At 39.4% G+C, this 14900-nt stretch overlaps 2 protein-coding genes across 2 annotated transcripts in view; one reads left to right on the top strand and one right to left on the bottom strand.

The window, feature by feature from the left end:
• EDRF1 (erythroid differentiation regulatory factor 1) overlaps positions 1–5692 on the bottom strand; it is a 28568-nt gene extending 22876 nt beyond the window's left edge. Inside the window, exons 1-6 of the mRNA XM_074907943.1 lie at positions 5552–5692; positions 4603–4811; positions 3087–3153; positions 2081–2206; positions 1587–1711; positions 977–1136 (exon numbers count right to left, since the gene is read on the bottom strand). Coding sequence (XP_074764044.1) covers positions 977–1136; positions 1587–1711; positions 2081–2206; positions 3087–3153; positions 4603–4811; positions 5552–5626 — 762 coding nt within the window. The 5' untranslated portion in view covers positions 5627–5692. The remainder of the gene's footprint in view (positions 1–976; positions 1137–1586; positions 1712–2080; positions 2207–3086; positions 3154–4602; positions 4812–5551) is intronic.
• A 525-nt stretch (positions 5693–6217) lies between these two features.
• Positions 6218–14083, top strand: TEX36 (testis expressed 36). Its single transcript, XM_074908043.1, is given in 7 exon segments — positions 6218–6340; positions 8372–8407; positions 8409–8441; positions 9705–9836; positions 12439–12519; positions 13830–14043; positions 14046–14083. Coding segments are annotated over 7 exon segments (657 nt in total).
• Positions 14084–14900: the final 817 nt, after the last annotated feature.

Genomic DNA, 14900 nt, shown 5'->3' with positions numbered 1-14900 from the left:
CCCCAAAAGTAAAACCTCTATCCTGAGGTCTTTAATTTAGAAATTAAAGACACTGTAAAAAACACACAACAGCTTCTTTGTGATAAACAGTCTGCTGTATTAGTCAACAGTTCCTGAAGAAGGTGGAAGAAGTTGCCCTTTTTCTGAAAGCTTTCAAGTACTGAAATATTTCTTTAGAAATACTTCACTTTAGAATATTACTACACCACAGCACGTGCAGTTACAATTTCATGACTAATGTAGTTTAGAGCCTTCATAGGTTAGCTGACCAAGTCACCTGGCATACCCACTGGTAATACTAAATGTAACTATAGAAACGTTATTATATTAATGTAGACTGATTGTTCAACCTCTCAAAAATTTAATCAATAATTAAAAAACCACAGGAATTAACAGTTTTCATAAATAAGATTAGCCGCCGACTGAAACCCTGCACTGGGGCCTAATACTAATCATATTTTGTTTCATAATTACTATACATATATATATGTGTGTGTATGTCGCTTGTGTGATCTCATGGCAAATGTTTGTAAATGTTGCTGAAGTGTTCTGCAAACATTTTCAGAGATCACTTTCCTCTTCCCCTAATAAATTCAGGGCCACACCAGAATCATTTTAATGACAGATTTAAAAAGAAAGGCCAAAACCTTAAGCTTCTGTACATACCTTCTGAATATCACATTTTTCTATTTTTAGGTAAAGCCATTGATGACTACTCCTAACCAAATGTTTTGTTCCTCAAAAATGCATAGATAAACATGTATTTACTATTACAGTGACAGAAAAAAAAAAAAAATTCTGAAATTTTGAGCTCCGAAACACTGGCATAAGCTAAACTGCACTTACTGCCAAGTCCTTCTAATGCCTGAGTTCATTTCTCCCAGCAATGAATACTGCAGCAGCACCTCTGAAAAGGTTCCAATACACCTGTCTCAACAAAAACTAAGGTGCCATTAAAATCATTGTATACACTAACCTGATTAGAAGCACCTGGGTCTTCAGATAACGAAGAAGGCATTTCAAAAGGAGCTGGCCAGGAGGCCCTTCCTGCTTCATCACTCTCACCTGAAACAGGACCCTCCTGGTGCTGTTTTGAAGTGGAAGGAACAGGCTGAGCAGCTCCATCACCATTAATGCTGACAAAGCAACATTAAAAATTTCATATGACAATATGCAAACAGAATCTATTTTAGAATTGTTATATTTGATACTCTGTTCTCAAGCAATGACTCTGACAATCAGCAAAAAGATCGCTATAGTGGCAAGTTGCTCCAAATTCTTACAATATTACAGGTGTCGATCTACCTTGCACACTGTAAGCTGTTCTTCCCAGTTCTCAGAAGGAATATTGAGATATGCAGTTAATTAGGTGACACGATTTTATACTTCAATACTTCAATTTTATTCTAAAATGCTTCAATTCCCATTAAAAATCTTTACATGTTATTTCCCGATCTCATCCCTCCATTTCTTCTGTATAAATCAGCAAGACAGATTGCAGTGCAATTTTAACATTTACTGCAAGATAAGAAATCAGGCAAAAGCAATGGGTACAGAATTTAAGATTCATGCAGACATAACATTACCTGTAATACAAAAATTTTGAAAGTATAGCCTTCTGGTACCAATGTTCTTTACTCTTCTTTTTTCGTTGCCACTTTTGATCAATGAGCCTTTGGTAAAACTCTTTCAGCCATGTCCAGTCCCCTGTCTAGGCAATATCATAAATATGAAATTAGTATTGAGAAACACTGGGATGTAAATCAAGTGCCTTATTAAGTTCTGAATACTCTTACACAGCAACAAAAGAAACCCTAAAAATAATTTCACAGCTGAAGTCTTGGACTGGTCATTTATTGAAAATGGTTCTTAACAGTATAATAAATAATAATAAACATCAGCTGCAGTTTGTGGGTGAGCCAAACGCTGCAGAATAGCAGCATATGCTTCACACAAACGTTTTGTACTCAAAAGTGGTTCTCAGGAATTTTGATACATATATGCTTTCTTGGGACTACACTATTCTTGAAATAATACAAGTTGACTATATAACACACTCAACAAAACCCAAATGGTTAACCTGAGATGATCTCATGAAGAGTTCTTGAATATCCAGCTCATCCAACAAGAGTGTCCGCCCAATGCGATGTACTGCCATGCTCACATGTGACTTGCTATAAGGTATCTTCAGAAGTTTTTTAATATTCTTGCAGGAGAAAAGAAAACAGACATAATATTCGATACAATTAGGAAACTAAGCAAAGAATACACTACTAACATTTGGAGAGGCATTGGCAGGTGAATAAAACCTTCCTGTGCCAGTGATTTTAAGGTCATTCCACAAGAAATGGCATTTGTTGAGGTCAGAGAACGTGAGCAACAGGGATAAAGAGACCAAGTAGTTGGTATAAACTACATACATGTTTTATACATGATCTCCCTTTAGATCATCACAATCAGGTATCACCAAACGTGACAAAAAACCATGGAAGTGAATAGTTTGGATTTGAAAAGCTTTCTCTTCACCACAGGAATACCAACACTTTGTCAGATATCCAGAGGAATCTGGACAAAGATCTAAGTCTGAATAAAAATCTGCCAAACATCAACACTAAGACACTAGATGAGCATGCACACTCCCTCTTCTGAACAGCCTCATCCGAATGCTACAGATATTACCAGCACCAAAAAAAGCTGGCAAAAATCAGAGGGAGTTAGAAGGTTGGAGTGAGGCTACCTCTTCTAGATAAGAATAGAAAAAAATAATTTTGAGTAATAATTTACATCAAAAAAAACTAAGTTCAAACACACAAGACAACCACATCGCAAGACTGATGTGTTGCATTCACTAAACCACAGGTTTTAGCTGAAAAGTATTTGTAGAAATTCATAGGAAATATGACTTCACCTCTACATTTCTTACTCAGTGATCAAAACTCTCTTAAATGACACAACAAAAGTTAGGTCACCTGTCTGTGTTTCACTAGGGGATCTTTTCTTCAAAGGACACAAAGATGACAGAAGCCATCTCAGAATAAGGTTTATACAACATAAGAGTCTGAATGATAGAATTTAAATATACATACCTCTGAATCAGACACAACATCGACATCATTTCCAACTGAGTCAATGAAGTCATACGCCATCCCAAAGCTATTTAGAAAATATTACAAGACAGATGCAGTGTGACATTAGAGACCTGGTTTTTTAAGCTTACTAAAGCTTTGAAAATTTTTTCTTCATCAAAAAGAAGAAAAAAAAGTCTAACTTAACGTTACCAGGTGTAATGAGATCTAAAGTTAAGGAACAAAATCATTTCATATTTACATTCTAGAAGTTTTTCAGAGATATCTTTGGAAGTGTTTAGATCCAACTTCAAAACATTCTAAAAGTAGTTTAAGTTTTGCTGAAAACAAGAAAATCAGAACTATTTAAAGTGGTTTTTAAGACAGCTATAGGAAATTAGAGAAACTGAATTTTTTTTTAACACTAAATACAAGAACAGTTTTTCAAAGAGTTTCTCTTTAAAGCATTAAGCATATTAAATACTTTCATTTTAGCAGCAGTCATTTCATTTTACCTCTTATTTATGTTTTCTAAAACCAGCCTACATGTAACAGACACATCCTTGTATCTTCATCCACCCTCATTAAGGCCTCTCTAAATTACAAGCTATTTAGATCACAGTATTTCAACATACAGATCATTCTTTAAAATTAAAACAGATATGGCTATAATCCAAATAAATGATGTCCAAGTGTCCAAAATTATACTTTTGCTATTATCTTTGTAATGCTGATACTAGAGACAGAGAGATTATCAGCCTCTATTTAACAAACAAATATCTAAAACAAACAGGAAATACTCATGAAGCCCTGAGAAACATGTTACTCTGCTCAAACATTTACATCTCCTAGAACAGATTATGAGGATTTAAACACAGACCCTCCACAAACTGTGAAATTTCATTACCTAGTTGAGTTAGTGTGAATTTGCTTGTTCAGCACAGGATTTAAGCCTCCTATTTATAAACACTCTGAACTCAACTCATCCCAAATATTTAACATCCATACTGGAAGTTAACACTGCTTTTTGGTTTTGCCCTTTATTTCATCTTCTGTGTTCGCTCCTGACATGACCAAAACCAACTTTTAACCATTAGTTAGGTCCAGTTTCTAAAGATCTAGAAGAGCTATAAATTGGCTCTGTAACTCTCAAGGGCAACCACTTTTGTTCCGTTTTCACCTGTTATCAAAAGCAGAATGGCTGGCTGAGCCAGTCTAGTTTGATTTTGGCCAGCTGACAACAGCCAACCAGTGAAGAACGTGAAGTCAGTTTGTCTCAGGCAAGGTGTCAACGTGCAATTAGAAAAAAAGAGTAATCAACAGCATTACCAGCATCATTAATCATTTACAAAGAAGACAGGATTATAGTATATAGGTAAGAAGTAAGGATTAAAAAGTAGAATGAGAATGGTTAATAAGAAGCAAAAGCTAGTTGCTATGGTAAAGCCTGTATTTCACACTTTGAGTTACACAGCATCCAGATTACTGTTAAAATTATTCTTAAAGGCCTGAAAAAACACAGCCTGCTGTTATTTACCTTGAAAATGGTTTACTTTTTTTGCTGTTGCCAAGAATGGTTGTCCCTGCTGGTCCCAGCTTAGCGCTTTCACGCAACCAGTTGGCAGGTGGAAGCTTCAAATCCGTTTTCTCCTGCAGACGGGCAAACGCTGCTTGCGGGGGGGCAGAGGAGTATTTCACCACAGCACTGCTTTTCACTTCATTGCCTCCAAGAAACAATACCGATCCCTAGTTTTCAAAGGGAAATCGGTATTTTATGTATAAAATCATAGCAATTAAAGTATCAGACTTGCTCTGCGGTAAGATATTTTTAATGCTAAGTGACCTAAGCCCTGGCATTCGCTCTTCATTTTCTCCTGCACCTATTCACGAGTATTTGAGTTCCCCTGACTCCCAACACTTGCGCCAAGCACATGCTCCACTTTAGAAGGCTGAAGTGCTATTAAAGCCAGCTCCACACGGAACGTGAAATTACCCAGAAAAGCTGAAACAAAAATATAAAGTCCCACGAACGCCCTGAAAGTAAGTTTTCACTAACCGACACTAAAGCTAAACACGTTCCTGCCTTAGTAAGCCCTATGCCTGCATGTTTCTTTTCAAATACAACAAAACACAGCTGTCACAGTGAAGAGCTTTGAACAGCTATATGTGAAGGCAAGAACAGATCCACAGGATACTTGTTATGTAAATACAATGCCGCACACTGCACTTAAGCGTAACAACAGAAATACTGCTTCCAATTAAAGCTTAATCATAATTAGTACGTTCCTCCAACCCTGACAATAGCATTCCCTTACTGGCCAAACTAGAAGGAGGACACATGCCTATGAGGAAACGTAAAACATTCCTGGGGACTGCGTTTACAGCCCCGCGCTCACCACCGCGGCACCGGCAGCCGATCCCCCCCCCCTCCGCGCCGCAGCCCAGCCCGGCCCGGGCAGGGTGGAGCGTGTGTCCCCGCCACTCACCGCCGTTACCTGCTTGGGCTCCTCCGCGTCTCCCCGCAGAGGGGCAGCAGCCCCCACGCCGCACAGCTCCTCCATGTCCCGCCCGCCTTGCGGGGCCGGCCGGCGGGGCACAGGCCGCTGTCACCGCCCGCTGCCGGCGGGGAGGGCAGCGGAGGGGGGGAGCCCTCACGCCGGGAACAGCCACATCTCGCGAGATTTCCCGAGACCTCCCAGGAGGCGCCAGGGGCGGGAAGGGCGGGCTCTGGCCAATCGGAGGGCGCGCGAGGGGGCGCGCGGAGGCCTGAGGGGAAGGGCGGGAATGGCGGGTGGCGGTGGGGCTGCTTCTCGCCCGGTTTAGGTGCTGGTTTGGCTTTTCTGGGCGGTTTCCCGGCCCCTAGGGCGCTGAGCCGAAGCGGGTGGTTGTGGTGGGGCTGCACCAGCATTAGCAGCCCGCCTGGTTACGCCGCTTTGCCGTAGCAGGGGAGCGAGGTGCTGCGGTCTGCAGGGCACGTCTCTGTGCGGCGAGGAGCTGCTGAGGCTCAGGGACCTGCTCAGGCCCAGGACTCCCGGAGCCCGGCTGTCCTGGGTTGTCCGAACCGTACCCTGAGAAACAACCGCTACGTTGCTGTGTTAGGTAGCTTAGGTAAGGGATGGGGCCAGCAGAGTTTCTTGATGGGGTTTGCAGACATGCTGACTAAGTGTAACCTTCATGAAACCAGTGAGCGCTTGGTGGTGGGCTCCTCGGAGCGTGGGGATCGAGAACTGCGTGCTGGCCTCTGCTTGTACGCTGACGTTGACAAAGGCTTAGATGTTACCGCCTGAGTAAGCAAATGGTGCCTTGAATAGTGCCCAAAGGATTTTTAGTATTTACTGTTTTCCTCTTAGATGTTATTCATTATTCCCCATGCCACAGGAGACTGTACAGTTCATGACTGGTCAGGAACTACAAATGCTGACAGCCTGTCATCATATACTGTGTGTTGTTTATATATATATATACACACAACATACAGCAGCTGGGTCAGGGCCTGCTTTTTTTTTTTTTTTTTCTGGGGTACTTTCCTGTCCTACCACTGATCCTCATGAAGCTTAAATGGTCCTGGTCATTTCTGAAATTCATTCTTTCTCCTAAAGTCGATTGAAAATGGCCTGAAGATTTGAAAATTAAGACATCTCAGAGATGGAAAGTGCAGTTGCATAAGCCTCGTTTCCTTTGTGAACCAAATTAAAATACTCTACTTTTGCTTATTTTTACTAACACAAAGCATATGTCTTTTAGTAGTAACAACAATAGTATAAATGCAACAATACGCTTTGGTATGAAAATACACATATAGAATCTTACTTAAGGAGTATTTCAGATAATGGTCTAAAGCAGTTTTAGTCAAATTTTTATTATATTGGACCTATGCCTACTGCCATTGCAGACTGGCTCAACTCTTCCTTAATTTAATTATATATTCCTTATGTTCCTTTAGAATCCTTTTATGGTGTTAGGAAAGAACCTTTTAAGTTTCATCCTTAAACTTTTTCAGCTTTACCCATATCTCACTGGAAAACAGCAGTAAATAGAAAACTGTTGCAGCCCTTCAGGAAAAAGACAGATTCTAGTGGAGTAATATTAAAAGCCAAAGTGCTGTTTGAGTTTGCAATAATGGGCCTGAAGTTATAGAGTCTGAAAATAACTAGAATGGTATGAAAACAAATTACAGGTTCCTCTGCCTGTCACGCTCTTTATCCTTCTCTAGTTGTTTCTATCACTGGCTTAGTCATAAAAATAGCCTGAACTGTCTCCCCAGCCTTCTCATCTGATCCTGGCACGTTCAAGACCTTGGTACAGTTCATTACAGTCAGTGCTGAGGTGACAATACAATCATGAAAGTGTTTCAAAATATGTTGCTCTTACAGATTGTTTACAACTTTTTTTTCTTAACCAAAATTGCATTATCTGAAACAGCTTATTTTTCATAAACAAGGTTTACATTGGCCTCTGTAAATCATCATAAAAGTTATTCACCTACTTTTGTATTTAAAAGTAACTTGCAGTATGGCATCACTAATACTAAGTTCCAAATAATCTTATCTGTATGATCAAAAGTTCAACAGATACTTAGAGAAACCAAGAATTTAGAAGAAAGCCCTGAAAAGCTCTGTGATGGCAGCTAGCATTCCCAAATATCATTGCCTATGTCTTACAGTGAGATTTTCCCGCAGGAGCTTTGTAATTGCACTTTGTAAATGGCTATGACTGAATCATTCATAATTAACTAATACAAGTAACATATTTTTTTATTGTTCCGTTTGCCAGCCGTGGTGTCTGGTTCCCACATAAGTCAGCCTTGAATATAGAGGAAAGCAGGTCACTTACCATGTGACTGTCATGTTCTTTATAGTCTGTTGAGGCTGAGGAGGCAAAATCTTGGTTTGTGCTTGGTTTAGTGACAAGTTCTGCCTTGTCTACAGTTCACCCACAGGCTCATTTCACCATAAGCAAGGGCTCTGTACCTTAGTTTTCCTTTCTGTGAAACAAGCCTCAACATTTTGGTTGGTTCTCCACTTCCCCAGCCATAAAAACATCTTACAAATGCTATACATTAAAAAAAAAAAAAAAAACAAACCACAAAAAAAAGGCCCGCTATATCCATCTTAGGGACTGTATCTGTAATAGGAATGAATGGACTGGGGACTTTCCTGGCCAGTGGGCAAGTGGCACGGCGCAGATGGCATCTAGCTCTGTCTGCCCCCAGCAGGACAGCCCCCCCCCTGAATTCCCTGTGGGGGACAGTCCCTGTTGTGTTTCCTGGAGCCCTGCCTGTGCTGATTGCCAGAGCATCCTGACAGTTAAATAGCATGGATGTGTACAAGTCAGTGCCCAAACTCGAAGGCAAAAATATCCTTTAGGTGCCATCAGGCTTTTTTCTTAACAAATATTTGTGTATGAGATTAAGAAGTGTCTATGGGTAAAAGGATTTTTAAAAGAGCATGAGGTTACATCTTAAAAATAATATACCCAATGTCTTTGGGTTTTTTTCTCAAAAATGGCCCTCTTCAGGTATTACCACTCAGACTGTAATGTGTCATTGAAGTAATTGCACAAAACTAATTAATTTTTAAACAGAACTGCATTTCTCTCCCATTTTAAGACAGCATTCAATACTTTAACCAACTTGGTTTTGGTAAAAGCAAATAAGGAAAGGCAGTGTTGCCTTTGCTGCTTTGGATCTTACTGAAACACCAGAATCAGTGACACACTCGGGGTGTGGGGGTGTTCCTCTCCCCACTCTGAGCAGGACAGGTGCCCGCCATGGCAACTGCGGTGCCCGGACCAGGGATAGTGGCCATGCACAAGGGCAGGTGGTCCCACCCCAGCGAGCAGCACACCGGCACCTGGGTGAGAGCTGGGTGGGAGCCCCAATGTTCCTTTTTTATCCTTAAACTCTGGGATAAACACGGTGTTGAGAGTGGCTCTGTCCTTTAGCCAGAAACGAGGGTTCTCGTTCCTGATGTTTACAAGGAAAAGTGCCCTAAGTATTGAGAGGAAGTGTGCTAAAGCAAACTGGCAGGATATTTTTTTCAGTTTTCCAGCAGTGCTGGCAGTCTCTTATTTTACATTTAGCTCTAGCCAATTTTCTTTATCTTCTGGAAAATGCCAGCTGACGTTTGCCTCAGTTCTCGCCCTCGGGAGAAGTGCCGCAGCCCTCGTCAGAGGGACGTCGGGTCACCCCAGGGCACTGCGGCGCTCGCCTGGCTGAGCTGTTCTCTCTCTGAACCCGTGGGTTCAGGCTGAGCTGTTCCCCAAAAGTTTTGTGTGTTCAGACCTTCGGTCGTACAACAGGAGCAGCGTGGGGGGGAAAAAAGACGTTATAGCAGGAGTGGTTTTGATGGATGGGTTATCGCTGTATAAACAATTTTCAGAAAGTTCCTAGAGAAATAAGATTCTTGTCTGTTTTACAGATCTGCGTCATGAGGTCTTTATGGTAGGGTTTGAGATGTGTGAGGAAGGCTCCTGATTTTTCCAGAGGCCGCTAGGTGCTGCTGCAATCCAAATAATTAAAAAAAAAAAAAAAAAGGAAAATCCGGTTTTGCCCACATTTCTGATCAGATTTATTTGATTGTTGTTGGCTTGCTTTTTTTTTTTTTTTTTTAATGGGACACAATTGTCATTATTTTCTAGTTTGCTCATGTTGGAGTATGCCAGAGTCAGCCTGAGTCAGCTACAAGCTCTGCGCTAAAGCAGGTCCAGCACTCAGGAGTGGCTCAGAATATTGAGGATAGATTGCCGCGAGCGTACAGAACTCGGGAGCAGGTGAGTTACTGTGGCACTGCAGTCAATTTACAGAGCTCCTTTTTGCAAGTTATCACTTGCTAAGTTATAAGTATAGCACTTAGGGTAGTTAGCAAAGCAGTCATAGCGGACTGGCAGACTTTGTGCCTCAGGGAGTGAAATGATTGCTAGCTCTGCTAAGGACCAAACCCATTTTGCTGTTACTCAGTTATAATTTTGGATACTCAGAGCCCTGCTGTAGTTATTGCTGAGTTCCAGCATCAGTTACTTTTCCCTTTTAATAGCTACTATAGCTGTTTGAGACACATTTATGTGCCAAAATATGTTAGGACCAATTGTGGTCCAAAACCTGTGTGTAAAGCCCTATAAGAACATTTAACTGAAATCTAATGATCTGATTTGAATTGAACGTCAGAAATTCTGTCTATTCAGGCAAAGGATTATCTTTTTGGTCATTAAAAAGTGAGACGCTTCCCATTTGAAATTATTTTTAAGGCTTTCTTAAAAATGAGGAGAGTTGAGACAATTATGGAAACAAAATATAGTATTTTATAATCACAAGTATTTAAACTTTTACAATTTCATAAGCATGTTTTTATGTCCTTATTTTATCATCACACAAGCTTTGCTTTACCCACCCACTTTGTGCACAGAACGTTTTCTATTTTCATTTTCTATAAGCGTAGCAATTATATTGAGTACATTTCACAGATTTCGCTATAATGAAGCGCAGAAATGGGCTAGGAAGGAATATTTAAGAGGTAAGCTTGGGGCTAGTGAAAAGAAAAGAAGATTATACTGTAACATGAGTATATATTATGTTCATATTACGTATACCTGTCTGTGGAGCATCTGGTCTTAGCCACTGTCTGAAAAGGAGAAGCAGGTTGATGGACCTTTTATCAACACTAGAATGACTGTTCACCTGATGGTTTATGTCTTGTATTTACCAGCTACACTTTTTACCACTGTTAAACAATTAGTGGAGTTCCTACCTGTCATAAATCAAGAAATAAAATTACATCAGAGGTAAAGATACAGTAAAGGCTAAAATATGATGTCACAGGAACAATCTGAGGAAGTTTGTTTATGTGACATTTTTAAAAAGTCCAGATAGAGTGTTGGAAGCTCACTGCATGTGAAGCTGGATGTCTAATCTCTTTGAGGGAACTCACTGGCTTGAGGTTAATTAATTTTCTCAGAAATATAGTACTGTTTAAGCTTATATTATCTGTTATTTCTTACTACATGATAGTCCTATAATTCTTCTGTAATAGCTTTTTTTTAACAATTAGTTAATATGGGAAATCCTTCCAAGAGCTGATATTCAATATTTACCATCTTGGTTTTCTATTTTCCTGCAGCACATAGGCACTAGTAATAAACACTATTCCTAAAATGTTAAGATTGACGTGTAATTGCAGTAGGATATTTTAGTAAGTCTTACATTTTACTGACTTAAAAGGTGCTTATTTTTAAACACATATATGAGAATGTATCTGTTGAATTTATTTATCCATTGAACTACAGTCTGGTGGAATCTGTATGAGGAAACAAATGAACGCGTGGCATGTACCTAAAAAAGGTAGAGAGCCTGTCGAGTATACCAAATACCCTAAGATATGATCATGCAGCTGACTCCACACAGGCAAATTTTGTATTTGGTGATTGCCCTTGCTGGATCAGGCCTCCAGTTACATTTATCTTTAGAACGATTCAGATTCACTTACCCCAGAAACCCTTTTTTAAAATTGGGTTACATTAAAATTTGCTCTTCTGTTTGGAGGTGAATATTACAGTTGGACAATGAAAAATATATTCCGCAATGTTAAAAGTAAAAATTGCTACAGCATTTACAGAAATAACATCAGGTTCCAAACATGAAGCAGGAAAATAACGCTTCGGGAAGAACAGAGGAAATCTAATATTCTAGAAGTGTTTTCAGTGTTTCAATTTTTAGCTATTTTAATAATATTGCAATGATATATAACAAACAAACTTTTACAAAAATAAATATGTTAGATTGCTTTCAAAATAGTTCTTTTGCTGTTGTCCTTTTTTTTTTTCTTCTAAAACTCTAGTTTCATTTTAGACATTGGATGAACATTATGTTAAAGAATGAGATTATAAATTAGTTATGCAATTAATACCTCCTCCACTTCCCCTGCAACAAGCAGTGTACATGACATTCAGTACATAAATCATAGATTAATTCAGTTTTGAGGTCCCTTTTGTAGTTCATTTTAATTAGCTTTAGGCTTACTAATGAATCAAACAAGGCAATCCTGACATATATCTAGTATTTTGCTGCTTGCAGACAGAATGTATCATTTCTTATTTGAAAATTCACACTGTTATATTAATCATGTATATATTCAGCAAGTCAAGGGAGCACAGATCCTCCTGACAATTTTGTAAAAGAAAACTGAAATAAAATAGAGAGGGTCCACATTAGTCCTATAAAATTATGTGCAGTTGGAGATTCAACATACAAATATGACTACTGTGTTAGAATGTAGGCAGGTGTAATTTCAGCATCTGTCACAGAATGTAAGAACTAAGACTAGTAGACTCCAAGGTATGTGAAAATTCATATTTTTTTGCTATAATTTCTTTTTTTTAGAGAGCGGTGAACAACAATTTCCCATTTTCTTGTCATGACAACAGACACTGTCTACAGAACGTAGGAGAGTATTTTGATTTTGTAAGTACCCAGCACTAAAAAAATCAAGCAAGTTCATATCTCTCAGTCTGTCAGAGATTAAACACAGTATCTTTTCTCCCCCCTACAAAAATTCTAGGTGCTAAAAATTGTGAGAAGAGGAAAATGTAAACATCAAAGAAAACCACTTTTTATTAGTGTAGGGATGGGCCTCCTGGGGCTGACACAGGTATACAGCCACACACGAGGTCATTGAGAGTGGCAGAAATCAAGGGGAGCAGAAACCCATGATTTGGGTCTCTGACAGGTGTTTTCTAGTGGTCCTGGTTTTTATGTCTTAACGTGGTTTTGTAACCTGTTACATGTCCTGTTAGTCTGCTAAAAGTGATTGGCATTGTGATGGACTTTTGTAGGGATCTCAGCCACGTTCAAAGTCCCACATATTTGGTTCAGACTCACCTTTATCACAGGTTTAACCAAAATCCATAGGACACCCACAATATATCTCCAGAATGTATTATTTTCCAATCCACACCTTTTTATAATATACCTATTCAAATGTATGTTGCAAAAGCCACAACTTTGAATGGAATTTAAATTGTTTGGGGCTTTTCTGTATGTGCAATGGGTTCATCTTTTCCCGCTTTAGTTAGGTTGTTGACATCTTTCTAGTCAGCAAAAGAAATAGTGCTGTTCACAAGATCATGAGTAGAGGAGGAAGCAGCAAACTGTGACATTGAAAGTTTGTCTGACTTTAGGTTCTCAGACCTAGATTTTCTGGTAGTCATTATTCACTGAGCAGCCTCCATTTCTGTGCACTTTTATGCAGCGTCTCATAGTTTTAGTGATATTGATCAACCATAATTCCAAATAAATTTCCTGCAAGCTATGGAGTGTGAAAATCAGGCTATGTCTCTCTGTGTTTGGACACACAAGGGATAGCTTTGAAGATTCAGATTTCATGGTCTGTTTCAGTTTCTTTATTGCAGTCCAGACATAAAATTATTAACCTATTTCTCTGGGTTACTCTGAAGATTAATTTAGCTGAGTATAGCTAAATAGCCTTGAGTATACAGCACGCTACAGAAATGCAAAGTATAAGTGGTTTATTAGTACTAAGAGGTGGAAGGTCAACAGATTTCCCATTATATATGCAACCAGAAATGTTCATACAGGCAAGTCTGACAATATTATTTTTAACTTGCTGAAGATCAACCATGAGTTCTTGAAATCACTGTGGTAACAGCTTCGTTAACTTCCCAGTGGGGTAGTGACTGTTACAGGCTTTGCCTGTGAAACTGTGATTGTAAGTCATATGTTTACATTAATTTTTCTTTCAATTCTTTTTCTAGGGTATGGGCTGGAGAAAAGTGGAACCAGAGAGACAGCAACAGAACTCACAGAACTTCTTCCTGTGGGCTCACGAATCCGTTCCTAGCAGCGAGGATGGTTTAACCATTTATCAGACATCGTTTGTGAAAGATCTAAATACAGAGAGCCCATTTTGTAGGCGGTATCCAAAACACCACTCAGAGAAATGTTGTACTGACAAACCCGTTCCTGAGAATGGAAAAACCTGCAGCCAAACAAGCCATCTGAATTATAAAAACACCTTTGTAGCACTGACTTAGCATCATTAGAGCCTTTTCTCAAGATCTGAACTACTTTGTACTCAAATGGATGATGAAATAAACATTTGTGTAAAGTGAATGCGGTTGTACAGTTGAGAGTTCATTGAGATCAACAATCATCTGTCATTCAAGACATACATTACTATAAAAATTTTAATGAAGAGGAGCATTATAAGGAAAAGCAGGATTCTACATATTTTTATAAATACCTCTACTAGGAGAACAGAGATAGTGATTGTCCTTGGGTTATTTGATACTGGTTGACCCTCATCTTGATACAAAAGCTCCTTCAACTTCAGTATCAGTGGTATGGCTGTACCTCAAGCAGCTGACAGCATCTGTGTTGACAGAAGGATGTAATGGAACTGGATCTGGGAGGATTTACCACAACAGGGAGCCAAAACCACCTGTTCAGGTAAGAGAGAAACTTTTCTGAAAGATTTCATGGCTATGAAGGCGAGTTGGTAGCCATTAGAGCAACTGGTTTAAAAAGAAGCTGCACATTAGATTGTTGTGCAAAATAACTGTCATGTTATGTTTTAACACAGCGGTTGTATAAGCAAAAAAAGAAAGGATGTTGTAAACAATGTTTGCACACCTGGGTGTGCGCTCACAAGACACGAGTGTATGTATGTAGGCATTGTTCGTGGCAGGGGGAAAAAAAGCTCAAGCTGGAAGTGTGAAGGCTGCAGGAACCAGGAACATTTGAGGTGGGCTGGATCTGAAAGAACTCGTTATTTTATAATTACATGTCCCTAAAAGAGTGAATTCAGAACCAATCCTCCAAGCACT

This window comes from Athene noctua, chromosome 5 (assembly GCF_965140245.1).
Source record: "Athene noctua chromosome 5, bAthNoc1.hap1.1, whole genome shotgun sequence".
Classification (NCBI taxonomy): domain Eukaryota; kingdom Metazoa; phylum Chordata; class Aves; order Strigiformes; family Strigidae; genus Athene; species Athene noctua.
The sequence above is the reverse complement of the archived record's forward strand: the minus strand, read 5'-3'. Positions and strand labels throughout refer to the sequence as shown.